The sequence below is a fragment of the Emydura macquarii genome, unplaced genomic scaffold (assembly GCF_026122565.2).
Source record: "Emydura macquarii macquarii isolate MOO-44397 ecotype Brisbane River unplaced genomic scaffold, CSIRO-AGI_Emac_v2 contig_499, whole genome shotgun sequence".
Classification (NCBI taxonomy): Eukaryota; Metazoa; Chordata; order Testudines; family Chelidae; genus Emydura; species Emydura macquarii.
The window spans coordinates 10,375,733-10,403,696 of NW_027130636.1; the positions used below are offsets into that span (position 1 = coordinate 10,375,733).

The 27,964-nt window shown below is 42.6% G+C and overlaps 2 protein-coding genes across 2 annotated transcripts in view; one reads left to right on the forward strand and one right to left on the reverse strand.

Moving 5' to 3' along the window:
• LOC137147129 (vesicle-associated membrane protein 2-like) overlaps positions 1 to 17,923 on the reverse strand; it is a 79,279-nt gene extending 61,356 nt beyond the window's left edge. Inside the window, exons 1-2 of the mRNA XM_067538930.1 lie at positions 17,778 to 17,923; positions 14,164 to 14,288 (exon numbers count right to left, since the gene is read on the reverse strand). Of these exons, the coding sequence (XP_067395031.1) occupies positions 14,164 to 14,243 (80 nt within the window). The 5' untranslated portion in view covers positions 14,244 to 14,288; positions 17,778 to 17,923. The remainder of the gene's footprint in view (positions 1 to 14,163; positions 14,289 to 17,777) is intronic.
• LOC137147128 (uncharacterized) lies at positions 17,908 to 22,128 on the forward strand. Its single transcript, XM_067538929.1, has 5 exons — positions 17,908 to 17,982; positions 18,529 to 18,622; positions 19,063 to 19,153; positions 19,293 to 19,437; positions 21,201 to 22,128. The coding sequence occupies exons 1-5, from the start codon at positions 17,975 to 17,977 to the stop codon at positions 21,532 to 21,534; spliced, it is 672 nt and encodes a 223-aa protein (XP_067395030.1). The 5' UTR covers positions 17,908 to 17,974; the 3' UTR covers positions 21,535 to 22,128.
• Positions 22,129 to 27,964: the final 5,836 nt, after the last annotated feature.

Consider the following 27,964-nt stretch of genomic DNA (forward strand, 5'->3'; position numbering starts at 1 on the left):
TTAGGTGAGACAGAAAAAATAAACTTTTGGCTGTGCATAACTGGTTTATCAAGGCTGGTTTAAAGGTGAAAAGCACTCACCAGCCATGAATTCCCCTGAAAGACTATTCCACATGTAGCAGGTTTCACTCCCAGTACATTATTTTTTAACAGCGTTAAATTGATACAAATTGTCATCAGGTCAGTGGCAATAAGAGTTAGTGACTTACATAAGAATGAGCTAAGGGCCTTTACCTTAGCAATGCTGTCTTGGCTATCTCCACCCACTCATCTATTGAAAAGACTCATACAAGAGGCCTTCTTGTTTAATTTACATTAATAAATGATATTAATAATGTCCAGTTACATGCCAGCATGTTTAAGATACAGCAGACAGTCCCTCCGCCAAGAAGTTTCCAGTCTAAATAGCGACAACATAGATCAGAGAAACTGGAGTGAATCTGTATTTATATATTATATAAAAAATGACACTGAGTTGCTAACACATTTACTGCCCCCTTTTGACAGAGATCCTCATTTACACGTAGCTCCAAGAATAACAATCCAGCAGTAAGAAACTCAACAAGGCTGATACCAGCTAAGAGTTCTGTCTTGAAATCCCCAGACACGCCTCTCATCTGTAAATATCCACCAGTTTTGGTCCTGCCTTAGGTGCAGGAGACAACCAGATAGTCAAAGCTAATCAGAAAGGGCTGTCACATTGTCCTCTGCAAGCAAAATGAAAAACAGCATTAACATTCACCACTTTCTCCTTCTACAATACCAAGTACTTTGACAGAACCAGCTCTACCAAATCAGGCCTGCAATGTCTGCCAAGCACATCTCAGAGACACAGCAGATCACAGTGACGCATCCTGATAGACCCACTGAAGATCATCCAGACAGATATCCTGAAGTCCACTAGCTCTGCTGTCTTACCTTAGAAGTATAGGACTGGAAGGGACCTCAGAAGGTCATCTAGTCCAGTCCCCTGCCCTCAAGGCAGGATTAAGTAATAACTAGCCCATTCCTGACAGGTGTTTGTCTAACCTGCTCTTAAAACCTCCAATGACAGAGATTCCATGCAATTTGTACCAGTGCTTAACTGCCCTGGCAATTAGGGGTTTTTTCCTAATGTCCAACCTAAATGTCCCTTGCTGCAATGTAAGCCCATTGCTCCTTGTCCTTTCCTCAGAGGTTAAGAAGAACAATTTTTCACCCTCCTCATTGTAACAACCTTTTACATACCTGAAGATTTATGTTCCCCCCTCAGTCTTCTCTTCTCCAAACTAAACAAACCCAATTTTTTCAAACTTTCCTCGTTGGTCATGTTTTCTAGACATTGTCATTTTTGTTGCCCTTCTTTGGCCTATTTCCAATTTGTCCAAATCTTTCCTGAAATATAACTCCCAGAACTGGACACAATATTCCATCTGAGGCCTTATCAGCACAAAGTAGAGCAGAAAAATTACTTTTCATGTCTTGCTTACAACACTCCTGCTAATACAGTCCAGAGTGATGTTTGCTTTTTTTGCAATAGCGTTACAGGGTTGACTCATATTTAGCTTGTGATCCACTATACCCCCCAGATTCCTTTCCTCAGTATGCCTTCCTAGGTAGTCATTTCCCCTTTTGTATGTGTGTAACTAATTGTTCCTTCCTCAGTGGAATATTTTGCATTTGTCCTTATTGAACTTCATCCTATTTAGTTCAGACCATTTTAATCCTATCTTCCAAACCACTTGCTCCCCCTCCCAGCTTGGTATTGTCCGCAAACTTTATATGTGTTCTCTCTATGCCATTATCTAAATCAGTGGTGCCCAACCTTATTACACAGGAGGGCACATAAACCTAAGCTCAACCTTGTGTGGGACAAACAGATTCTACATATTTTACTAAGATTTAAAGTCACTTGCATTGATTTATATTTTAAGTTCAGCTTGTTTCATTTGTATTTAAATAGGTTGTTTCTATGTACAGTAATGTCTAAACTTGTGTAAACTAAAATAATGTGACGACAAAACGTTAATGAATCAGCTGTTAGTATGTTGTGTTGAAGCAGGCCGCAGGCCTTATGAAATGCTCTGGTGGGCCATGTACAGCCATCGCCTGATCCTGATCTGAATCATTTATGAAGATATTGAACATAACCGAACCCAGAACTGAACCCTGTGGGACCCCACTCAATATGCCTTTTCAGCTTGACTGTGGACCACTGGTAACCCCTCTCTGGGAATGGTTTTCCAACAAGTTATGCACCCACCTATAGTAGCTCCAACTAGGTTATATTTCCCCAGTTTGTTTATGAGATGGTCATGCGTATCAAAAGCCTTATTAAAGTCAAAATATACCACATCTACCACTTCCCCACAAAGGATTTCCCCTTCGGTCCTCCACCCACCAATCTGAATTGTCACCAAGAACTAGTTTGTGGCTCTTTTATCTTTGTAAAGTGACAGGGCTAGATGCTGCCAGAGGAGAGGTATTTGAAGGACAGAAAGAAAATCCCAAAGATTCAGCAGCCGATTTAGCAGCAAATGCAGGAAGCTTTCCCACAGACCAGCCTCCACACAGCACTTTAAAAAAAAAACAAAAAAAAACCCAACCCTCCAACCACACACATTTTTAACGACAACTTTTTTGACACCTTATTCCACAGAAAGCTAGCAACAATTTTCAGTGCGGACCTACCTCTGTGCTAAGCCAGCCTTCGGGTTGATTCTGCGACAAACATCAGCAATAAAAACCCAATCCCAGAACTACACTTGTGAACTTCAAATGTTCCATTAAAAAAATCTTTTGCCTGTGTTAGAAGCATTTTCATGCATTAAATGGCGCACAGAGATGGGCTACGGTAGCAGAGAAGGCAAATACTTTCACACAGCATTGCCTTTGCCCAGCTGTAGCATGCTGTAATTAAGGCTCTCCCCTGTCTATGGCCAGATTCATAAAGAAGAGTTATTTTAGTATTTGAACGTAAATGAATACATGGAATTTCTATCCATTAACCTTTGAAAGTAGACAATTTGTGGTTCTAGGCACAATTAATTAATTTAATTATTTCTAGGAAATCATTATTGAGTCTATGTAGTTATAAAATACTGGATTTTATGCACACTTATGCAATTCAATTTTTCAATGAATACTAGGGCAATTTAATCTTTCTGCATCTGATTACCTTCCCCTGGAGTCTTTCTGCAGGACCAGATTCTGCCTAGCTCTTTTGTGGGTGCATAGGAGTTGCAGGGAGGCTTTAGGAGCCATGTCCTCATTGCCCCCCACCCCCTATGCTTGCACACCCCTGGGCTCATTTACACAGCTAAATCAAGGGTGAAATTTTCTAAAGAAGTCAGCATCGTGAGTGTTTGTTGTATGTTGAGTTCTTTTGAAAATTCAGCCACAAGTAGCACAGTGGGAACTGTGGGGTGCTGAGCACCTAAAAATCTGGCCAAAAAGGGCTAGGTTCAGTTGCAGAGTCTCTGCCCCCTCACTTCTTTTCCTGAGGTAAAAGAAGCCCTGAAGGGGTAGGTAGAAAGTGCGGCTATAGATTCATCCCCCTTCTCTGCAACAGCCCACAAAGACAACAGACACATCCACTGGAGTAAGCTGTACCATGTGAAGCTGTACCATTCTCTGTGCACCTCGGCGCTCATGTGTGGTTCAATCTCATGGGGATCCCGCTCTCTGTGCTCCCTTTGGAGTTGTGGCACTTGATTGCCCAGTGATTTGTGCTAAAACTCCCCCCCTGCAGAGGCTCCACAGTGCTGCAGTGCTTGCTGTGCACAGCTGTCCAAATAGTAACCCCCCTTTTCTCCGACTGCCACCTCTGGAAGCAATTCCTGCCGATTTCAGTTTCCAGCATTTGGTATCACTGGGATTTTCTTCTCCTTTGTCACTTTCCCCCTTGCACATGCCCCGTTCTTGCTGTATGAAATGCCTGCACTCTACATTAGTGAGTAAGTATTTGCAGTGGGGGTACAGCGTACGTCTCAAAACAAGCAAACCCCAGTAATTCAGAGAGATGGGGGCTTTTCGCCAGTTAGAAGGATATTGCCTAGAGCTTGACAGATAAGGGGATTTGGTCTTTGTTATTGGATCTGTCAGATGAATTCAAGTTTTTGAATTTGAGTCATACATAAAAATGCATTTTCATGGGTAGTGGTCTGCACCATTTTCTGTCTCCTGTATTTCTGCTCTGCTTTGCTACCTTATGCTTTTCCTCTCTCCCCCAAGTGTTGCTGTGGCATCCACTGCTGTAGGGGCTGACTGCCATAAATAAGACTCTCGAACACTGGGGTGTGGGACAGAAGAGCAGGGCTGTAATAGTGAAGACAGAAAGTGAAAGTTCAAAGAATGACCAAGCAATCGGTCACTGGTAAATAGGTAAATTGATCTGAGGTAAATAAGATGAAATTCAATAAGGACAAATACAAAGTACTCCACTTAGGAAGGAACAATCAGTTGCACACGTACAAAATGGGAAATGACTGCCTAGGAAGGAGTACTGTGGAAAGGGAGTACTGTGGAAAGGGGGTCATAGTGGACCACAAGCTAAATATGAGTCAACAGTGTAAAGCTGTTGAAAAAAAAGCGAACATGGGATATATTAGCAAGAGTGTTGTAAGTAAGACACGAGTAGTAATTCTTCCACTCTACTCCGCACTGATTAGGAGTACTGTGTCCAGTTCTGGGCACCACATTTCAGGAAAGATGTGGACAAATTGGAGAAAGTCCAGAGAAGAGCAACAAAAATGATTAAAAGTTTAGAAAACATGACCTGTGAGGCAACATTGGAAGAACTGAGTTTGTTTAGCTTGGAGAAGTGAAGACTGAGAGGGGACATGATAACAGCTTTCAAGTGCATAAAAGGTTGTTACAAGGAGGAGGGTGAAAAATTGTTCTTCTTAACCTCTACAGGCAGGACAAGAAGCAATGGGCTTAAACTGCAGCAAGGGAGGTTTAGGTTGGACATTAGGAAAAACTTCCTAACTGTCAGGGTGGTTAATCACTGGAATAAATTGCCTAAGGATGTTGTGGAATCTCCATGATTGGAGATTTTTAAGAGCAGGTTAGACAAACACCTGTCAGGGATGGTCTAGATAATACTTAGTCCTGCCATGAGTGAGGGGGACTGGACTAGATGCCCTCTCAAGGTCCCTTCCAGCCCTATGATTATAGGATTGTTTGCAGCCTTGGATCCGATTGTGTCAGGCTCTGAGATTTATATTGGACTCAGCTGTACTCTTCCATTTAGGCTCAGTCCTGTGTCTGCACTGCTCTAGGGGTGGTCAGGAACCATTCTGAATACCACCCCCTCCCATGCTGCATCAGCCCAGAATTGCAGGCCAGGGACGGTGCACAGCAATAGGGTTGTGTGCCAGACCTGCAATGATATCTGGCTCTCACATGGACCGTATAAGGGGAACGGGGAGGCTCCTTGTATGCTCCCTTCCACTGCTTTGGGGGAGCTGGGTGCCTGACTGCCCTTTGTGACTTGGAAATTCTCCCCTTGGTCATTTATTGCTGTCCCATATTTGCTTCTACTCTTTGTAAAGATTGGCCCCAAGCCTACTTGCTGCCTAGCCCCTTAAATTATCATAAAGCCGAAGTTCAGGGCACCAGCGCCTCATGAACCACCAACCCTGCCATGCTTCTTAAACACAGGTCAACATCTACTAGGAAATAATGTGAGACTTCTCCTAAGGCCTGCTCTACACTCAACAGCTAGGTCAACGTAGTGAAAATTCATCCCCCGGTGCACCACAGCTGTGATGACCTAAGCCCCGAGGTAGATGCAGTTAGGCGGATGGAAGAATGCTTCCGTCAATCAAACTATCTTAGTTCAGGGACCAGGAGTTCTGACAGTGATGTAAAAAAGCCTTCTGTTGTTGTAGAAAGTGTCTACACTATGACACTGCAGTGGCATAGCTAGAGCACCATAGTGTAGACATGGTCTAACTCGAGACACTAGAGAGATTTGAACCCAGCTATGCAGAGTTAGTGCATGAATCCACTGGGCTAACTGACCTGCGTTTAGAAGATACTGCAACGGATTAGAATGCATTCAAACATGCCACTTCTATTTCAAAGTTCAGAGATTTTTCTTGCAATAATGCCCCTCTGAGCTCCCAACAGTCATATGAGAATCTTGACACTTTCCAGAAGAATTTAATCAGTGATGACTCAGCGATGCCTCTGTTTGAGTCTGGCAGAGGTAAGTCTGTTGCTTTCATTAGCATACAATCTGTAAACCAGATTTCTGCCTTGTTTGCTATGAGATCAAATAAAAGACACCTCTTTTCCACATATGTTCCTTTAAATATTGCATCCGGAGAAAGTGAAAAACTTGTTCTAACATTTCCAATTATTTGAGCAGGAACATTAGAGTGATGAAGTCCATTCTAATTATTACATCCAATACAGAAGTGATGATACAAGTGCAAATGACAAAACAGTTATAAATGTACAGTCAGATCGTTTAGTGAATTACTACTGTGTGCGGAAGACGTATGGTTGTCATAACTGAGTAGTTAGCTTTTTTTAGGTGGCCATCATCTTGTGCTTGTTCAATGGGTTATGTGAAGAGCTTGGAGGGCTCCATAGAGGCACCAGGGGAAAAGCAGCCACATCATTAAGGAGACAATCCCAGTTATTGGGGATAAATGACAACTGTGATGAGACTCAGGAAGTCAAATACCAACTGGGCCTGAAGACCATCTTCTCTCACTCCTAGAATTCTGCTCTCTCCTAGTCAGGGTTGAGTTAGATCCCTAGGACAGCTGCAGGGAAAGCATACATTGCTTCTTTCAGTGCTATACCCATTGTGTTGACAGAAGATCTCAGTCTCCAGGAATGTCAATCTGGGACCTTCCATGAATGCTACAGTAATTCAAAAATCATTGAGGGAGAGGAAATGGGATCACCCCCTTGTTCCTCTTTCTGGGCATGCTGTCTCTCCATCTTAGGACTAGTTCCCCAAGCACTGGATAACCCTGCTTTCTCATTCCATTAAATAACATGATCTGCTTTACAACATTCACTTCTTCAAATCCATTCATTCACACTGCCTGGGTAAAAGAGCAGATAGAAATGGGAGATGCTCCTCAGCCAGTTGGAGTCAGGCTCATTCAAACAATACAGCTCTGCAACGGGCCCTAGAACTAGGAGTTACCACATGGTGCAAGAAAGCTACTCAGTAACTGGAGTTCTTTGAATAGCTTATGTTTGCAGATCCACCCTCTTAGGTCTCATGAGCCACAGAACCATTAAGACACACAAGCTTCAATCAGAGAGCCAGCCACAGCCGGAATTAAAAAAAAGTACCATTCACCTAACTATGTTCAGTTTTCTCTGCCTCACTGAAGTCTGTTTAAATGCTCTAGGGGAAACAAAATCATTGGTCTCTTGGTTTTGTTTCAAGTTGCAAACAAAATAATCTTCTTTGCCCCACTCAGGAAATATTTAGTTCATTACTGGGCTCTGGGATGATCATTCATGTTCTCAACCCCTGCAATTCAGATCATCTGCCAAAATATTTTTTCAGTTCTAGCCAGATACTGCTTTCATCTCAATACAACAGATCATCTCACAACACAAGGAGACACTAAATAGTTCATTGTGCTGTGCTGTTCAGGTTTCTGGATGGATTTCCCTCAAGGAAGGCAGGCTCTGAGGATGACAGGCATAGCCCTGATTTCCAAAAGATTTATGAACAATCTGTTTCCAGATGCTATGGACTAGTAAGTGACCCAGAGAGATGCCCTAATTAGCATTGGAAACATTTGTTCCTACTGCAAGAGACAGGGAGGGTTGGGTGAATTTTATCCCTTTGAAAACTATGACTGCAAGAAATCAACACAGCAGAGAATCTGACTGACTGTAGGGAAGGCAAGACAGAGTTGAGACTTCACTAACTTTATGAAAAGTGACTCCTGTGCAAAAAGCCATTTGCCCAGCGATTTAGAGAAAGACACCCTGATTGTGCCCAGGGGTTGCATGCTTCTTACAAGCACTGACTGCTGGAGCTGTCCTAGAACCAATCCTCAATGCAAGCAAAAGTCCTGCTGGAATCCAGAAAGACTTCTATCGATAACGAGGCTTGGATGGATTCTGAAACTGAATTCTTGTGTCAGCCCCAATTCCGTTTTACTGAAAAGGGATCTGGTCAGCTGGAGACCCGGAGAGGGCTGTATTCTCACAATCCAATTGTTGAGTACGGACAGGTCCACAGGCCCAGAGAACAATGCTTCCTTGAGCTCACGGCCACGCAGGGTAGGCACAGTCTATTGCGTCACTCTTCAGAAGGATGTGGCATTGATTGGCTGGCTATGCTGTGCTGGCAGCCAGCTTTGGTGGCCAGTGCAAGCCGTGGGAGGGTGTATGGCCGCCCACTCTCCATTCCCACCCTATGCCCTTTTGAGCAGCTAGAACCACCAACCCCCTACTCTACTAACAAAGAGCTACTTGAGTACTTACAAGGGGCTAAATTCTGCTCTGATACCAGTGTAAATCCAGAGTCACTCCATTTGCCTTCAGTGTAACTGAACAGAAGTCGATCCAGTATGGTTTCATTTTGATTAACAGAACCAGTTTCAGACCATCCATCCAGTGAATACTCTTTGCTGCTAAAAGACAGCAATTTTTTTTTTAAATCCTAAATTCCTACCAAGGAACAGAGAGACAGTGTGACCCCCAAGGAGTGTCCTGGTGCTTTGTTTCACTCTGCAGCTCAGAAAAGTTGTGCCCTGCAACAGAGTTCTTTTGTGCTAGATTAATTTAATTAGCCACTGATGTGACTACTGAAAAGAAACTAAACCATTAGCTTCACCTACTGTCATTGTTCTAGTTTCCACAGACAAACAAGTCACTCTCCACTTGCATTTTCTCATATCCACTGCTCCCTCCTAGAGGTTGGGTGACCCCCTTGCGAGCTTGTCTTTGATCTATAGGTGATCACAAAGCTCGGTGAAGTTGTGGGGCATGCTGTCTGCTTTCCATTCAGGCTAAATGAGCACACAGTGAAATGCCCTTTTGATTAGTGATAGCTAGAAGTCACCACCAAAGGACTTGATGCACAAATGCAGCAGCTGGGGACTGATTTTTATTGTTGCAGTGTGTGCGTGTTTGAGTCAGAAGTAGCCAGAGGAGCGGAAAGCCCAGGAGACAGCAAGAGAAGCCCTTGTAATGTGAACCTGAGAGAAAGCTGAGAGAGAGAGCACAAGCAGGCAGTCCGCCTGGAGTGCCCTTCTGCAACAGGCCACGGCACATGTGCTTCTGACTCAGTTTCCCCTCAGTCCTGTCATAAAAAGAACAGCATGTCTCCCGTTGTTTGCTCAAAATACCACCTCTGGGTATAATTTATTCAGGTACATATAGACTAGTCCACAGAACCCCCAGAATCAAACAGTTTGCCCAGTTCCCACAGTAAAACAGACAAATGTACAGTGATTTTTCCTGCTCCTTACAAATGGGCCCATAAGCACTTGCCCCCAGTTCCTTTCTGCCCTTGTCTCAGAGTCTCACTCTCCAGGCCATGCAATTGAGAGGGACCAGCCCCAGGACTCTTCCTCTCAAAACACAGTCCAATGACTCAGCCCTTTCCCTCCCAATACTAGCTCGTCAGCTCCGGGAGATCAGCAAGCTAGCTCCACCCACTGATCTAGCCCTCTTCAGCCTCCAGCCCTAGCTCTCAGGCTCAGGAAGGTCAGCAGACTAATCCCTCCACCGGCTCCTAACTCTCAGCCCTGCACTGGCTCCCAGCACTGAGTCTCTATCTCAGGGCAGTTAGTCTCTCTGCCAGGCTCATAGCCAGTTCCTCCCTCTTTCCATGGAGCCCATGCAGAGCCTTCTACTCTCTGAAGACTCAGTCTCTCCTCGGTAGCTCTAACTTGCTCCTTTCCTGGTCTCCACTCATCTGTGTTCTCAGGTTCCCCTGACTCACCAGGTCTCTCCCATTCATATGGCTCAGGTGCTTTCTCTTAAAACCCAATTGGAGCAAACTGCAGTGGCCCTGCTCTTAAAGGGCCAGTGTCACGCTGTGACAGAGATCTTTTTGGCCAGAGTGCCGACTGGGGAGAGGCTTGGAACCGTGAGCAAACAAACTGCCTCCTGTTTGATTCCTGCTGTATTCAGGAAAACAGGCCTTTGTTCATTCTTTGTATATAAACAGGATTGCATCAAAGTCATTCCTGCTGCTATTCTCATTTTCTCCTTCTACTGGAAACAACCCACAAGAAACAACACTCAAACACCTCCCTCTCCGCGACTCTCAGTTCATGTCTCTTACCCTTATGCTTGGAACAGCGTTCCCCCTCTTCCCAAGTAAGAAGTGACCTCTGCTTTTCCTTCAGATCCCTCCTTTTAAACCCGCTTCTTTCATTTCATCTCTCAGTACTGATCCTCTCTTCAATATGGTTTGCTCCCACTTCTGAGACTGCTTTTTCATCATTTGTATTGCACCACGCAGATTGTAATCTTATTGGGGTAGAGACCATGCAGCCAGATTCCCAGCTGGTGTAAATCACCATGGCTTTACTGAAGTCACTAAAGCCAGATGTACACTACAGACCTATATCGGTATAACTGTGTCGCTCATGAGTGTGAAAAATGCATGCCCTCAAGCAATGTAGCTACATCGACCTAACCCGCCCAGTGTAGACAGCGCTATGTTGTTGGGAGAGCTTCTCACGTTGACATAGCTACTGCCTCTCGGGGAGGTGGATTAACTACACCAATGGGAGAAGCTTGCCTGTCGTTGTAGTAGCTCCTTCACTAAAGCATTACAGTGACACTGCTGTAGCGCTGTATGTGAAGACAAGCCCCGAGGATCCAGCCTTTTGTCTTCTTACAAGCGTGTGAAGTGCTACGCATGTTTACGGTGGTCACTAAATAATAAAAGAAGAAGAAAAGAAACCATTTCATGGCATCTGCTGTTCAATAGCAATAAGCCTTTGCAAGTTGATGAACACCATTAGCTGTTGCTACGGGTTGTTAGTTAACACACACTTCCCTTCTGGCATTCATCAATAACTCAAAGTTTGATAGTGGTGACAATCATCAAGGAGTTTTAAATACCTTTTCTGTACGTCCATTTCACAGAGAAAAAGAAATATACTGCATACATCAATATCTGCCTACTGGCAAGTTGCTTATTTATCCTGGCTTTGTATGATTAGTGAGTTGAAAGATTATCTCAGCACAAAACAAACAATAAAAGGTTTCCTCTGTTCCCTAAATTAACATAAAGAATCTTATGCAAGCTTTCTACAAAAGTGAGCCCCAATCCTATTAATATTGAACCAATCTTTCTGCTTTTAATTAAAAACATCTGTTATGAATACACACTAGTAAGACAAAGATAGTATGAAACCCTGTTTCTTGTCTAAACAATTTAGATTATAATTCTGCAGCAGGAAACCGTTGTATCAATCATTGAAGAACAGCTCACATACAAATAAAGGTATTTGACGTCACCATCTGACTCCTGATATAGACAGAAGTTCAACTGCATTGACAGCATACAATGAGCTGGCAAGCTCCTAATGATTTGGAGAAGTTCAGGAGTGCACATTAAACCCGGATATTTTTCAGAGAGCAATTCCTTGGCTTGGAGACATTCTGAATGTTGTAGACAAAAGCTTGTTTTTTGAGATTTTAATAGGAGAATAAGCAAATGAAAAACAAATTTTAGATCTCAGAATATTGTTTTGGATGTAAATGTTTTTAAAATGTGTATTCAAATAGTTTACAGTAGGATACAAGTCATTCAATATTGTATTTGCAATAATCAGCACAGCTCTCATTCACTTCTACACCAATAGGCACCAGCTGAGGATCTGGCTCTATGTTTTTTTCCCTGCTTATGTTATATAGTATTAGAATGATTTGGCCTTTTATACTTCTGAGACATTCTTCCTGTGCAGTTGGTTAGCATTTAGGACTAGCCATGAATGAACATTGATGCAATCATATTAACAGATTCATAGATTATCAAGCCAGAAGGGAACACTGTGATCATCTGGTCTGACCCTCTGTATAACACAAACCATGGAACGTCCCTGAATTAACTCCTGTTTGAACTAGAGCAGACCTTTCAGAAAACATCCAGTCTTGATTTGAAATTGCCAGTGATGGAGTATCCACCACAACCCAAGGTAAGCTGTTCCAATAGTTAATTATCTTCACTGTTAAAAATGTACATCTTATTTCTAGTCTAAACCTGTCCAGCTTCAACTTCCACCCATTGGATCTTGGTCTACCTTTGTCATCTCCTTTGAAGTGCCTTCTATTATCAAATTCTTCCCCCCATGTAGGTTGTGATCTAGTTAGCTAAACTGCATGGGCCAGATCTATTCTCATTATTACCAATGTTTCTCCAGAGTAACTATTAACTTCAGAGGTTTTATCACTGACTAAAAGAGGAAATGAATGCTGTCATTTACACCAAGGTTAAAGACATGGGTAACAGTTTAAGGATGTAATAAACATAATTCGGAAGTGACAGGTTAGTGTCATCCACTGCTGCAAAGAAACAAATTGATGCTGAATACAATTTTGATAAATTATTTTATAGCTAATATTTTATTAACACCTTTCATCAGGTGGTGAGAACAAAAGACCAGATCATCGGCTGGTGTAAATCAGCAGTATTCCATTGAGAGCTACAGAACTGTGCTGACTTACACCATCCGAGGATCGGGCCCAGCATTTTGAAGGCTTTGTCCCAGCACTATTTGGAGTTGGAAACATTTTACTGATTCTCTTCACAGCTGTCCAAGGGCTGGAAAAACTGTTCAGCCAGCCACTGCAGAGTGATTGGACTTGGCTGCTGCCTTACACAGACTTTGGAGCTCTAAAATACACAGGAGAGGTCTCACACCCTAGCACACTCAGAGCCTGAAACGGATTCACACAGATGCCATGTAGTTTTCATGTGACAGCCAGCCACTCCACAATGTTGAAGGAGCTTCAGATGCCTTGTTCCCAAAGCCAGCCTCTCAGTCCACCCACACATCACATAAAATTAAACCCCAAAAGATGCATTTCTAGCAAGGGTTAATTTGTACTTGGTTTGGAAAACAACCGTTTAATAATGGATCATTCTCCAAAGCCCAAATGAGCAACTTTCCATGTACCAGGAACAGCAGTGAACTTTCCAGCCACAGAGCTGTGCTTGTGCGGAGCAAGCATTCAGGGGCTATCATTTTAAACAGACATTCACAGCTAGAAACCCGAATTCGCGACAGAGCGGTGTACAACCCCACAGCCCAGCCTGGCTTCAGCGGGAAGCCCCGATGCTCTGGTTTCTTTGTGAAGTAAGAGAAACGCCCATTCACAGCTGAGTATTCCGAGTTTCAGCACCACAACGGACGGACAGTGCTTTGCTGCTGCCTTCACCAAACTGCTTCTCTCCAGACACATCCCACCCTCCTATTCTCAGACTCACCAAGCTCCTATGCCAAGAGATACTCACATTGTTTTCTGTCAGTCGGCTGATCTGCTACTGCTTCCCTCACCCTCAGCAGCCAGCAAAGATGGCTTTCCAGCTCTGCTTCTGATGCAACCAGTCTCTCAGTATGGTCGGCACCGTTACTGAGAGAGGAGTGGTAGGCATTAGCTACTGAGCATGCCTGCACCTCACATAACACACTAGGAAGTAGAGGAAAGGCACAAATTCACACCCTCTGTAATTCAAGAAGGAAGAAAGTCCTAGAGAGACTATCAGAAATGGAACCCTTTCCCCAGCTGTCTGCCTCCTGACTTCTCTAGATTTAATAATAGGGGTTTTTTTTTTCTCAGCTATGCAGTGAAAGCAAATTAGGCAAATTTCCATCTCTGTTTTTTTTCAAAAAAAATAATCCTTTGTCCTTAAACAAAGAAAGCATTACTGTTATATGTCTGTAGCTAATTAGGAGTGCAAAAATCCAATCAACAGGTAACAGGTGAACATAGTGGGATTAAGAGTGAAGAGAGGGAGGGCATGCACAAATAGCAGCTAAGCCAGGAAGAAAATTCCTCAGTACAATATTGCATTTGCCTCTGAATCATCCAAGACTGGCCAGGACTGGAGAAAGGATGCCATACTAGATGGACCAATTTTTTTTTCTGAGCTGGTGCAGCAATAAAACCAGACTGCAGAGGATCTCACTGCTTGTCAAAGAAAGTAGAAGGAAGAAGGTCTACTGACCTTTGCATGTATGCAGTTTCTTTGCCTTCCTCCTTTCGCTCCCCCAATAGTGAGGCATCCAAAATCCTTCTTGAATCCATGTGTTTTCCCCTGGGTTGTCCTCCTGATCACCAAGTGAAGCCATTCTGGAAGAGGAAGCACAATAAAACATTTAAATCCAGTGTCACCCCATAATCAGATAGAGGGATAGCAGGGTGTAGAGAGATTATTTAGCCAATGTAAATCCAGCACTGTCTCCCCATGACAAGACTTTTTATTTTGTTTTAGCTGGCATGTGATCCAACACTCAGCATAGCCAATTAGAGTCTTTCCACTGTCTCAGAATAGATCTCTTCCTGGATAAGGGAAAGTCTGAAACAGAACAAAGAGGGGGATTATTTGAGAATGTACACCTCCGAGGTTAGAGGAAACATCTAGTTGTTCTGGTGGTAGCAATGAGTGCCAAAGGAAGCTTCAGATGCAGGACCCCACCAATGGTAATCTTCATGTCAAGTTAGTGGGCAGAGGTAGAGGTCTTTCCCCATCCATCTACCCAGCTAAATACTGCCCATTTGTAACCCCACACTTTCCTAGTGACAAGAGCAACATATGCCCCATAGCAGTTAGATAAAGAAATAGACTAAGGACCATATAACACACCAGAAACCAATCCTGCTATGAAAAAGCCCAGCTTTGGGATCATCTGAGGTTTGCTTAGGTCCTAAGTGGCAAATCCTGCTCTCATGCATAAAGCTTTCATAGCAGAGCTTTGTGCATAGCACCTACGAGGAAGCCGAGGGGACGAAATCTTCTTATCCCCAATGTTACACAAGTAATGTAGCAATGGACCACAGCCACAATCTCTTTCCCCCCCCCCCATCTCCCAGCATTTAAAACCCTGCTGGGCACTGTCTTGGCTAGGACCAGAAGTTCCTCTCTCCAAGACCAGGATGTAGAGAGAATGAAAAGCAATTCTGGGGGGAGGGGGAAGCAGCTATTCAACCTTTTCCAAATCTAAAAGCTTCAAGCAGGCTCAGGTTTGGGTTTGGACATAGACCCAGAATGGTTCATGTTTTATCCCAAAGAACAAATTCATTTATAAAGATTATAGAGCATAGCTCACATTAAAGTCATCACAGCCCCAGCAGGTGGGCGTTAAGTCCAGAGGTGACTGTACCATGTAACTGCTAAGTCACATGGCTGTGTGGCTTCATATCATTGCAAATAAACACTACTTTAAACATATATTAAGGACATTCGGACAGATATGCTAAGGTGTGCCATGCAATACTCAGCTTCCACGACCCTGGCAAAGATACTACACTGATTGCTTCGAGAAGACATTGGTATATAGGTAACTCCCTGGTAAAAATGTACAGTTGTGCTCTCAGAGGCGTGGTGCAACTCACATGAGGGGAGAACGGAGCCATAGGAAAACAACGGATGCATGATCAGGTAACTGAAATCTAATCATCCTTGTTTCATGAACTGCAAGCAGCTACACTGTCAAAACATCTCCAGGATTCAAGCACCTTCAGCCACAAAAGGAGAAGTATCACTTATTGTAACAGCATTCGCAAACCAAACATAGTTCTCTGTTGCTGAAGAAAATCCACAGAGAAGTGGGTGGTGTTTTTTTGTTAGTTTGTTTCTTTGAAACCTAAATTGTGTGAAATAAACCAAAAGGGTTGAAGCTCTGTATTTCAAAGGTGGAAGAAAAGCTTGGTGCAGCTCAAAAGCTGGCCTCTCTCACCAGCAGAAGTCCAACAAAAGATACTGCCACACCCACCTGGTCTTTCCAAAAGTGGGGTATTCCTGGCTACTTTGGACCACAGGCTTTTGACTCTCTAGGAAGAGATGCAGAGACACCCTGTGGTGGCCGAAAGGATATGAGCAGAGCAGGTCAAATAGCTTCTTTGAGGATTTTTTTGAAATATTTTTCAAATGAAGTATTGTATTAGATTAGAGAGGGAGGATGATCCTGTGGTTAAGTGGGGAGTTCAAATCTCAGCTCTGCCGTAGCCTTCCTGTGATGCTGGGCATGTCATTTCATCACTCTGTGCCTCAGTCCCCCAGAGGTAAAGTGGAGGGAGGATGCTTTCCTTTCTCTTACCCTTTAACTTGTCTATTTGGATTGTATTTGGATCTTTGGGTCAGTCACTGTCTCTCACAATGTATATGTACAGCTCCTAGCACAGTGGGGCTCTACCTTGTTTAGGGCCTCTGGATACTATTGAAATACAAATGATGAGAATACAAGGGGAGATCTAGATGTGTAGTGTCTGTAGGGTAGTCTTCTGTCCTGCCATTCTGATACTCTTCTCCAGACTGGGATAAAGTCATACTTTGGTAACAACAGAAAAAACAAAAACTGGTCTGTGAATGTTTTTAAACTGATAAATAAATATGTCCTTCCTGGGCTGAGGCCATGTGCGCAAACATGGCAGCATCAAGGCCACTCACTAATGGGCATACTAGCCCCACCCAGGCTACAAGTAGAAACAAAGGGACCAGTCCAATAAAACAGACTCATAGAGAGGAGTCTTTAACACACATGCATCTCATGTTGTGCTAGTATAGAGCCATTCACTCAGGGATTTTGCTCCAGAATAGCTAGGAATTGATAAGTCTCTTCCAGTGCACCATGTCACTTTGCCTTGGGCAATATGCAATATCATATATCTGTTCAGAACTGCATATATTTGTCCTTAATCGCCCCCTAAACTAATACCTCAATAGCACTCCTTAACCAGCAAAGCAGCTATATCAGGAATTATGAAGAAAGCCTTCAGATGGACTCATTAAGGATCAAAGGTGACAAAAATGATTAAACAGAGCTAATACAGAAGTACAGCATTTAATTACTTGGAAATGGTGTTCTGTGCCTACATCCCCAAAGATCTGTAGTTGTTCCACCAGAAGATCATTAGTGTCCTCCTAGCTCTTTTTAAGTAGGATCCAGATATTACTGATACTTTGCAGGCCCAAGTGGTGACCCTTAATTACTTTCAATTTTGTTTTAACTGTGAGTTGGGGGGGGAGGGGTGTTTGGTTTTTGTGTGAGAGCCTCTGAGGTAACCCAAGAATACTTTGCCATTATTTCTGTGTCTTAGTAAGCCATCAATAAACTACACAGACAATGAACCAAAGTGTTAAAAGCAAGGAAAAGCAAAAGACCCAGAAATATGAATGAGATGGAGGAAAAGAGATAAGGGCTCAGTTGGGCAATATACTGGGCATAAACTCAGCACAGCACATAATCACATACTTTCCTTTAAGCAGAAGAATAGTTCTAGTCAATCATAAGAACTAGCTATATTCGCTATTGACTACAGATGGTAAAGGGAATGTAGACAATTTAGCCTTACTGCACCCAGTCTTGTAAAAAGGCTGCATACAGGCAGGGCCTGACCAAAGTCTGTTGAAGTGGAAGTCTTTCCACTGCCCTCAATATGCTTTAGACCAGGGCCACTTTGAGTACTGTAGCTTTTTCATTACCCACTTTCCTATACATTTACACTGAGAACCTTAAAATAACATTTCTCTTCCACCTCCTGTTAAAGGGGAAAAACAATAAGCTGCCTGGCTTCAGCATTAATATTAAAATTGCCTCATCTGCAGGGCTCTGAACTCACCACTGAGAGGTAGAGGGAATGCCTGCCTCTCCAGCTGCTGCCCCTTAGCTGGTGATTATGATCTGCTCTGCAAAGCTGCTTTAATAGGGTAGCTGTAGATTGATGCTGCTGTATCCCTGCTACAGGAAAACACGTCCTCTTCTACCAAAGGCCTTGAATTTGTAGAAAGCACTAAAAAACGGCAGAAAGACCTTAAAATGGAAAGGTCTGTAACTTTCCTACACCTGCAACTTTGATAGCACTTTCTTGGGAGAATGTTTCCTTGTGTATTTCAGAGATGTTCCCAACCTTCTTCAGAGCAGCTTTTCTCTTCCTGCTGCACAGAGAAAATACACCATTCCCCATGAAAGATGTAGGACTTCCCTAGGCTCTGCTAAAAATGTGGGCTGCTGCCTACTGAGCATGAGGAGGGGGTTAACCACTGAGTGGCTGTGCTACTCCTAAACTCTTCCTACTTTCCTCAATCATGTACATCAGAGTGTATTCTTGGTGCACAATTACAATGGAATTAATAAAAGTGCGAGCTATATTGGTTCTGAACCTGCAATGAGAGCTGTACACCAAGGCCTTTGTGCTGGCATGGAGCTTGTGGTAGGGGCTGGGCTGTGGAGAGGTGTACATAAGGATAAGAAGACTAAACTAAAGCAAGTAGCTCAGCTGTGGAGGATTTTCTGATCACTCTGTAACTCAATAGAATAGCTACTTCCTTTGTATTTATTCCTAAAAATTAGGGGTTTGTGATTTGTTTTAGAAAACAATTATCGGGAAATACTTCAAACTACAACAATGGCACAGGATGGGCCGAAGCTGCTTCCCAGCAATTTGGAGTGAGTGAAAAAGACCATGTGAGTCAATCAACCAAAAGTTAATGCAATTATTGAATATCAAATGTAGAGCAGAGAGACTAATTTAATCACAGGGGCTAAAGGGATAGTGCTTGGAGACAAAGCAGCACAATGCGGAAATTAAGATTAATCAAATGTTTTATCAGGAAAAAGAAGAAATTATTTTCAAGCAGTGACCAAGTGCCTTCCCTGCCTGTTGTGTTATGTTTGTGCCATCTCGAGAAATCAGTTTGCTGTTTCCATTCTCTGTACAGGATTGTTTTATTATCTCCTATTATTTGCTTTTATCAAGTGAGCATCTTTCTATTTTTTTTGCAGTTACTTTAGTAGTACGTGCTAGCATCTAGAATGGAGACATTTATCTTATTTAACAGCCAGGCCTATTATCTATAGCTGAGTTAAGAAAGAATATCCATATTTACCTCTTCTTCTTCCCTTAGGATTTTGCAAAGCAGGTGTTTGCTCCATCTGATGGAAAGTGCCTGCTGTCTGAACTCCCAAAACCTACCTGCATTCCAGGAATGTCTACAGGTTAGTACAGAAGCTTATCTATATAATTTGATTGCACATTGTTACTCATCTAGTTTTGCGATAGGGGAATAGATTCGTGAACCTACTGTCTCGTGCTCTCATCTGTTTCATTGTTGCTATTTGGTGGTGGTTGTTATAGGTAAGATGAGCTGGCAGAAGTCAAAGAGAGAGAGTGAAGAAGAGAGAGCAGGTGATATGAAACATGGAAGGAAAAAGAGAGAGCGTCTGTTTAAGAAAAGGTTTCCTGCACTGAATTTCTTCTCTGGGCCTTCCAAGAGTAAACTGTAAGTATGTCTGAGATTCCATGCTCCAAGGGTTGACTCGTGATAAGTAGTTGTAATAGACACTGTGCAGGGTCCCAGCGCATAATCTTTAACCAGTGGAAGTTACTTACGCATAATACTTTGCATTTCTATAGCATCCACCACCCAAAACCCACAAAAAGCTTTACAAACCATGTGGTGATATGGTTATTACCTTTTTTATAAATAGGGAAACCGAGGTATAGAAAGGTTGAATGACTTGTGGGGATTTGTTTCCCAGTGCCCAGGTTTACGTGCTGGTATCCTTGTACTGTACTTATCAACACTGTGAGTTGTCACAGCCCTGGAAATCACTTCTAGGAATAACATTACTAAGCTGGTGAATCGGTGTTTGCACCAGTGTTGTATCCTCAATCATATCGGAAGACATGGTGTGGTAGCAACATATGGATAGCAGCTGAAATCGATACACAACTTTATAGGTACTTGAAAGTTGTGTGTGATACCACATCTTGAGTTGTGGGCTTAAACTTCAGTTTTTCTTAACTGCTTCTTTGCAGCTTTGTTAGCCCCGTGGAGTGTTCATTGTTTTTCATATTTAAAACACTTGCGGAATGTCAGGGTCATTCATGTCACTCCAGGTCCCTCTTAGATGAGATAAATCGAGTGCATGCACAATACTGAAATTATTGGGGGTTGCTAATAAATTAACTTTGAAAAAATGTCCTGGTCCAACAGCTCTGCTAAAAGCAGTCTGTCTTTGGTAATTAGACCCATGCAATTATGATCTTAGCAAGAAGAGCATGTAAGCATCAGCAATTACTATGTTAACTACATTAGGCTTGATAGCCACATCAGCTTGTTACATGCTTGGCACAGAACTAAACGCTGACTTTGATTGCACTGGACCAAATATGGACTTACGCCATTAATGCCAGTAGAGTTACGTTAGCAGAATTGAACCCTGAGCCATGAGCAGTGATGGAATGTCCACAGATTTTGTGGGTTACATTTGCTCTCCAGGACTTCATGGAAGTGTGTTCTGGGAACAGAAGAGGCTAAGAATTCAATTTAAATATAACAGCAAAACCAGGGAAATCATGCTTTCTGAGACAGGCCTCAAACTAATTTGAAAGTGAGGACAGTTAAAATTGGAATAGAGATTTTTCCAAATCTGCTCTAAAAAAGCAGGACTGTTCTAGCAGCCTGTTCTCTTGGTATTTTACCACATCAACAAGCTGACATAAAAGATCCAGTTCTTGCTTGTTACTGAATATATATCTAAGGGTCCTAGTGCCTTGGTACATAGAAGTGTTGATAGGCCCTGGTTCCGCAAACACTACTTGGAGACTATTCATGGTAGTAGAGCCAAGCAGCTGCTTCCAGGATTGAGGCCTTAGTTAGCATTCAGCTTGGAGCCACGGCACTGCTATAAAAGGATACTCAAGTCATTAGTATTTATGTTTGTGAACGCTAATGGTGTCCCATTAAGCCCTTTCAGTTGTCTCTGTTCAAGGACAGAGCATTATCAAGTCATCAGAGTTGCATGGGAGTTCATAATTGCAAATATGTGCTTTGTATGATATAATATCTGGACTTTGCTTTACTAACTAGGGCCTGTCGCCTGCAATAATCTTTGCATGGGCAGACCCCTGAACCTCCACAGAGCTCTATGGAAGCTTCCACGCAAGGGGGTTTTATAACTAGGACATTTAATGGCTTCTGTTGACCTCATTTTGCTATCAAAGTTTTAATTTGTCACCATTTTCCTTCTGTGGTTCCAGCCCTCAGAAGAGGAATCGGGTTTTTGAAGACAAGAAGAGATGTTTACACAGGAAAGGGTCCAAAAAGCTGAAGCCACCAAGGGAGGAGATGTGCTCTTTAAGGCAGCCACACTCTGGGAAAATGTGTCCGAAATGTGAAATCGTCATCTGCAGGAAGTGTGAGACACTGCACTCAGAAAGCAGTTTCATTGCCCACAGTTTACTGGATCACTATGACAAAGGAGCCCCCAGCTGTGGTACTGTATCCCCCAAAGGCTATCATGTATGTAGGGGTGGGCAAGGACTCACAGTAGGTCCCTTCTTTATGAGCGACATTGCAACTTCAAAACATTAAAATGCCAACCCTACATTTGGATTCACATAGGCTCAGCCTTGAGTCTGCATGGATCTGAAAGCAGGAGTGGGATCTAAAATGGCATGGTATTGCATGCTTGCTACAAATAGCAGCCGCATATCAACTAACCTAAATGCTGTGAGCTCTTCATCTGCAAAGTGGTTTCTTAGTGTGAGCTGAAAGCTTTTTAGGCCTCTCAGGACCCAAGTCTGCTTTCAGTAATAGCTGATCCCTGAAATGTGCAGGGAGCAGCCTTCCCCAGGCTACTCTGTGAACCAGAATAATTAGTTGCAGTAGTGCAGAGCTTGACAGTGAATGAGAAATTGTTTTGGTTTGCACTGTTTGTTTGCAAGGGGTAGGTCTGTTCAGAGGGTTTTGTTTTACTGGTCGGCACATTAAACAGTCTTTATTTATTTTTAAACTGTGTGTGTGTGTGTGTGTGAGAGAGAGAGAGAGAGAGAGAAATCAGAGCCAGCCAGAGTGGCTGGAGGCCTCGGTTTATCCACAGGGCTCCTTACATCTCTCCATTTCCCCCGATGCTTCCTGCAAGCCATCTTCCCATTCTCTCCTATTGCAGGGACTCCCTGCAGCTTCCCCCACCCATCCCTTCAGTCTGTCCACCAAGATAATGCTTGTCCCCTGCACTCATGGCAGGACGTGGACTAAATAACCTTGTGAGGTCCCTTCCAGTCCTATGATTCTACCCTATGCCCACCCCAGTGGCAGATGCTGTGTGCTCTCCCATGTTCCCTTCCTGCATACTAATGTTCCCCATTCTTCCCTTCCATCCTAGGTTCTCACAATGCCCCCACCAGGGGTTGTGTACCTCCCATTACTCCCCTACCATTGTCCCCTCTTCCTCCTGCCATAGCAGCAGCCACGTGCACGCCCATTCCCTTTTATCCCACAAAGTGCTGTCCCTCCCATTTGCTCATAGAAAAGTCCTCTATTTCCCCTCCCCCTTGGAAAGGGCACGGTGTACCCCTATTTCCTCCTCCTTCTCCCCTCATAGCATGCTTCCCAGGCCAGGAGCTATGTGCAACCTCTATTTCTCCACTGTATTATTGGTCTCTCTGACAAGGAGATAAGTCATTCAAGGCGTCAACATACTAAACTCCAGGGGGAGGATAAGCAGAGAGGCTAGGGATGGTTATGGTGGAAGGTGGTGTTTGAATTACTGTAGCGCCTACCAGCCCCACTCATGGACCAGGGCTCCACTCAATAAAAAGGGGCCAGGAGTTGTTTGATGTACAGACAACTGTAGAGATGCTTGAAGCTGTAGTTCTGCTAAATAAAAGGCAGGTGTTTCAGCTGTCCATGTTCCCCTTATGGCTCTATCTGGTGCCTAAACTAGGAGGGTTCTGGCCCCTGCTGCCCAGAACATTCCTTGAAAGTGTAAGACTGATGGGATGTGCCCTTCAAAAGAGAAATGTCACTGAGTGAGCATAAAGCAGCCCCAAGCATGGCTAATTAGGGTAGAGGTGTTTAGTTTGCCAAAGAGAGTGTATTTGTTCTAGCTGAGTGAAACAAATTACAGAGGGGGCCCAATCGCCAGTGACATACTAGGAGAGACATCTCCCACACTAGATGTTGACAGCGGGCCGTAAGGCTCGCTCCTGCAGCAGTAAATCACTCTGTATTCCGAGCTAGGTTCAGGAGAGTTTAGGGCATTCAAGCACTTGATAGGATTAGCTCCAGTTGTGTAAAATGGGCATCTATAATGAATGCTGCTGCTTTGAGTGATCCAATGTGACGTGCGGCTGTTATCTCAAGGAGGCCACACCTGAAGACAAGTATTACAGTGGAATCTCAGTGTTATGAACACCAGAGTTATGAACTGACCCGTCAACCACACACCTCATTTGGAACCAGACATACGCACCCAGGCAGCAGCAGAGATTCCCCTCCCCACCGCAGCAAATACAGTAAAGTACTGTTAAATGTAAGCCACAAAAAAAAAATAAAGGGAAAACAGCATTCTTCTTCTGCCTAGTAAAGTTTCAAAGTTGCATTAAGCCAATGTTCACTTGTAAACTTTTGAAAGAACTGTAATATTTTGTTCAGAGCTACAACCATTTCAGAGTTATGAACAACTGCATTCATGAGGTGTTTGTACCTGAGGTTCTGCTGTATATGCCTAATCAGTAAGTTCACTTCTTAACCTTTTCGTTATCCTCCTGAACAGAGAAGATTTTAAGACATAATATACTGATCTACAGGGAGCATCCAGAACCTGCCAGCAGCTTTCTTTGTCTTTTCCAATAATTACAATGTGCAAGAATGTAGACTTGCTTTTTTGGCTGTCGAGCACGTCACTGCTACAGTTTGTGTGATGTTGGTCATAATACAGAACTGCAGCTTGCAGATGTAATACGCTTTGCTATGTCAGCCAGGAGCAGAAGGTTTGCCAACCTCCATAGGACTGGAAAAGATAAACAGAATGGTTGTAATTACTATGCCTGCAAGTTTTAAACACTTACTAACTCAAGGTAGGTGAGAGAACTCAGTGTGAGAAAGATTGATACAAAGGCTGTCACTTCTAAATATGTTAACAGCATCCACTAATACTGTACTTATTTGAAAACGTTCTTTAATAAAGCTGAAGCCTGTGCGCGCGCAGATGTCTGTGTTGTAATTCAGCATCTCAATCTGCATGTTACATTTTTCATAACTGCAAGTTCCTCTGACAATAGACAAACGTCCACCCTGACAGAAGCCCTGATAACTTCTCACGAGCCATATCAGCTAAAATGTGAAAACTTCAATTTTATTTCCCATTTAAAAGTTAATGGCTAATTTTTTTGCTACCCTGGTCAAGAATGTCAGAGCTGGGAGCGGGTGGGGATTTTACTCCACAGATTCCACTGACCCTAATGGGAGCTATGTGGCTTAAATGCCCATGACAGCTTTTGGAAAAAACTCAGCCTCTCTTCTTATTCCCAGAGAAAAATCACTATTAGGAGATCACCTGTATATTTCTTTTAAAAAACCCTTCACGTATCAAGATATTTTAAGTAAAATAACCCATAATATGGAATAAATTACAAGTTGTATGGAATATATTTAGAGGAATCTCTAAGCTCCTGAGATGCAGGATACTGAATGTCTCAAGATACTGGCAATGTTGGCAGTCTCAGAAACCAAGCAGTAAATAGGCACAGAGACTACCAGCCTTGTAAAATCTTGGGAAGAGCTATTTTATTTGATATTTTGCCTGGATGGGGGTTCCTAGTCACTACCGTAACGGTTATCTTTATCCCTAGCAGTGGTCCTTTTAGGTCAGTTTTGGGGTACACGGGGGCAACTTGTATTGCTGCATCTGCTGTGGCTGGAACATAAAAACGGCCAGACTAGGTCAAGACCATTGGTCCATCTAGCTCAGTATCCCTGTGCCAGGTGCTTCAGAGGAAAAGTTTTACTTTCCAACAACATTATTCATCTCTCAGCAGCACTACTCCATGTGAAATATTTTAAAGATTACAAAAAAAGTGACATGTATGAACATACAATTTAGTCTTTAATTTTAAATACATCTGATACAGTGTTAGATTCATACAGTATATTATAAGAGATTGATAATAGGACTTCTGTTTGCACACATTAAGAATGACATTTGAAATCACATCTTCGTTTTACTCTTAAAGAGAATAAAATGAAGGTAGCCTGACATCTTAATAATTAAGAGTCTGAACCAGTTAATGATCAGATTTCAATAGGTCCAAGAAATAAATAATAGGATTAGGTTATATTATGAAGAGACTCCTCTACATGAATAGCCATCTGTAGCAGCTGTTCATTAGGAGATAGATGATCTGAATCAATTCAGTCTATTGTTTAAAAATGATATGTGGTAAGAGAGTTATGAAATCAAAATAAATATACCCAGCTGTGAGGGAGTGAAAGCAAGGGGAGCAGCTTCCCTTGGAAAAGAAATACGAGTTGACACTTTACAAGCAAATACCAAGACAGACAATTGTGAACATCTGCCATGTGTCAAGCGGTGATAGTGCAGGGAGAGAAGGGAAGAATGTATAGAACATGAAGCATCTTTAGAGACAGCATACCCACCAAGTAATTAGGAACTCAAGCAAGAGAGGAGATCACAAAATTTACAACATATGCTATGGAAAAGGGTGCTATTGCAGCTTATTTATTTTAGATCTGAGTGTCTAGGTATATATTCTCTTCCACAAACACATGACAGCCTGCAGCTATAGGGCTTCTTTAATGAAGGGGAGTATTATTTTTGAACTGGAAAGCAAGCATAGCAAGGTAACTTATTACAATTACCCTCAATGTCTACTTAAAATAAACTAAGAATCAGAATGTTTCATAATCTCACAATTTGTAGTCCAGATTCTCTGTATTCGACAGCAGTGGAATTCAGTTCTTGCCATAGATTTAAGCTCCACAGTCTAAGATTTCCCTTCACCAGATAACTATATTTCTAGTCACCTATCTATAAGAATTATTTGAGGGTGTCAACAAACATGTGGACAAGGGTAATAGGGTATTTGCACTTTCAGAAAGCCTATGACAAGGTCCCCCACCAAAGGCTCATAAGCAAAAGTAGGCAATCAAGGGGTAAGAGAGAAGGTCCTCTCATGAATCAGTAACTGGTTAAAAAGGTAGGAAACAAAGGGTGGGAATAAATTATCAGTTTTCACAGTGGGGAGAGAAATAGCAGGGTCCCCAAGGATCTGTACTGGGATCATTGCTGCTCAACATATTCACAAATGATATGGAAAAGGGGTAAACAGTGAGGTACCAAAGTTTGCAGATGATACAAAATTACTCAAGTCTAAAGATTGACTGTGAAGAGTTACAAAGGGATCTCACAAAACTGGATGACTGGTCAACAAAAAGGGAGATGAAATTCACTGTTGATAAATGCAGAGTAATGCACAGGGGAAAACATAATCCCAATGATAGACAGAATTATGGGGGTCTAAATTAGCCATTACCACTCAAGAAAGTGCTCTTGGAATCATTCTGGATAGTCCTCTGAAAACTGCTGTGCAATGTGCACCAGCCGTCAAAACAGCTAACAGCATGTTAGGAACTATAAGAAAAGGATAGATAGTAAGACAGAAAATATTATACCACCACTATAAATCCATGGTACCACCTCACATTGAATACTGTGTGCAGTTCTGGTCACCCCATCTCAAAAAAGATATTAGAATCGGAAAAAGTATAGAGAGAGGCAACAAAAGTGATTAGGGGTACAGAATAATTTCCATATGAGGAGAGAGATTAAAAAGAACAGACTGCTCATCTTGGAAAAGAGATTACTATGGGTGGATATGATAGAAATCTATACTATCATGAATGGTGTGGGGAAAGCGAATAAGGAAGTGTTATTTACCTCTTCACATAACACAAGAAATAGGGGTCACCTAATGAAATGAATAGGCAGCAGCTTTAAAACAAACCTAATGAAGTGCTTCTTCACACAATGCAGTCAATCTGTGGAATTTATAGCCAGGGGATATTGGACTCCAGCCCTCCCTGTATGACTTGTCTCTCATGCCACCTTCTCCAAAGCAGGTATGCTTTGTCAGCAAAAAACATGCAGTGCATTAAAAACTGAAATTTTAAGGAAGCATAAAATTAAATTTATCAAGATAAACAGGGGAAAGTGATTTATCATTCTTATTTAGCTCATTAAAACACTCCATTTTTAAATTTAAATGACCCTGTCACAAATGTCTTCTGCTAAGGAATTCTGGAATCTTGCTGCAGCCTTTGGGTCCAATTCACTGCATGGATATTTAATAGTGTTGGTGTTTTGTTTTTGGGTAAAGAAGGGACCTTGTATGGTTTCAAAAGTTTACCTCAGTCACTCAAATACATACACTACCTAAAGTGTGATTCTTCTCTGAAAACTGACTCTGGAAAACCAGTACCCCAAAGTTTCATGGTTGTGTCTTAATTTCAGACCAAGCTGACCCAGTTAACCAATTGAAAGAAATGATTTTTCTAACTGCTAGCCATGAAACAACATCACAGTTTCCATCTCAGATTCCAGAGTTTTCTCATTCATTGCCAGCAAGAAATATGGTGAAGACAAAAAATAATCATGCAAGCAGAGAGGTACAAGGATGCTCCAGTACAAGTGCCAGTGCAAATTGTAGTGTTCCCTGCGGTGCTAGCTACCCCAAAGGAAACAGGGAACAAATGGGGCCATTTATCCATCACAGGTACTTATATACCCCGCATTAACAGTATCTGAGTGCCTCAGAACATTTAACTTGTTTATGCTCACAAAGCACATGAGGTAGGGAAGTGTTATCCATATTTTACAGCGGGGGAATTGAGGAACAGAGATAATTAGTTATTTGCTCAAGGTCACTCAGGAAGTCTGTGGTGGAGCAGGAAAAGTAATGGCCTCCCAAATCCTAGGCCAGTGCCTTAACCAATGGCCTAT

Excerpts from the sequence above, each read along its gene's own strand:
- LOC137147128 (XM_067538929.1), top strand. Across the intron at positions 18,623-19,062 it reads GAGTGAGTGAAAAAGACCAT|GATTTTGCAAAGCAGGTGTT; the intron begins GTGAGTCAATCA and ends TTCTTCCCTTAG. Across the intron at positions 19,438-21,200 it reads GGGCCTTCCAAGAGTAAACT|CCCTCAGAAGAGGAATCGGG; the intron begins GTAAGTATGTCT and ends CTGTGGTTCCAG.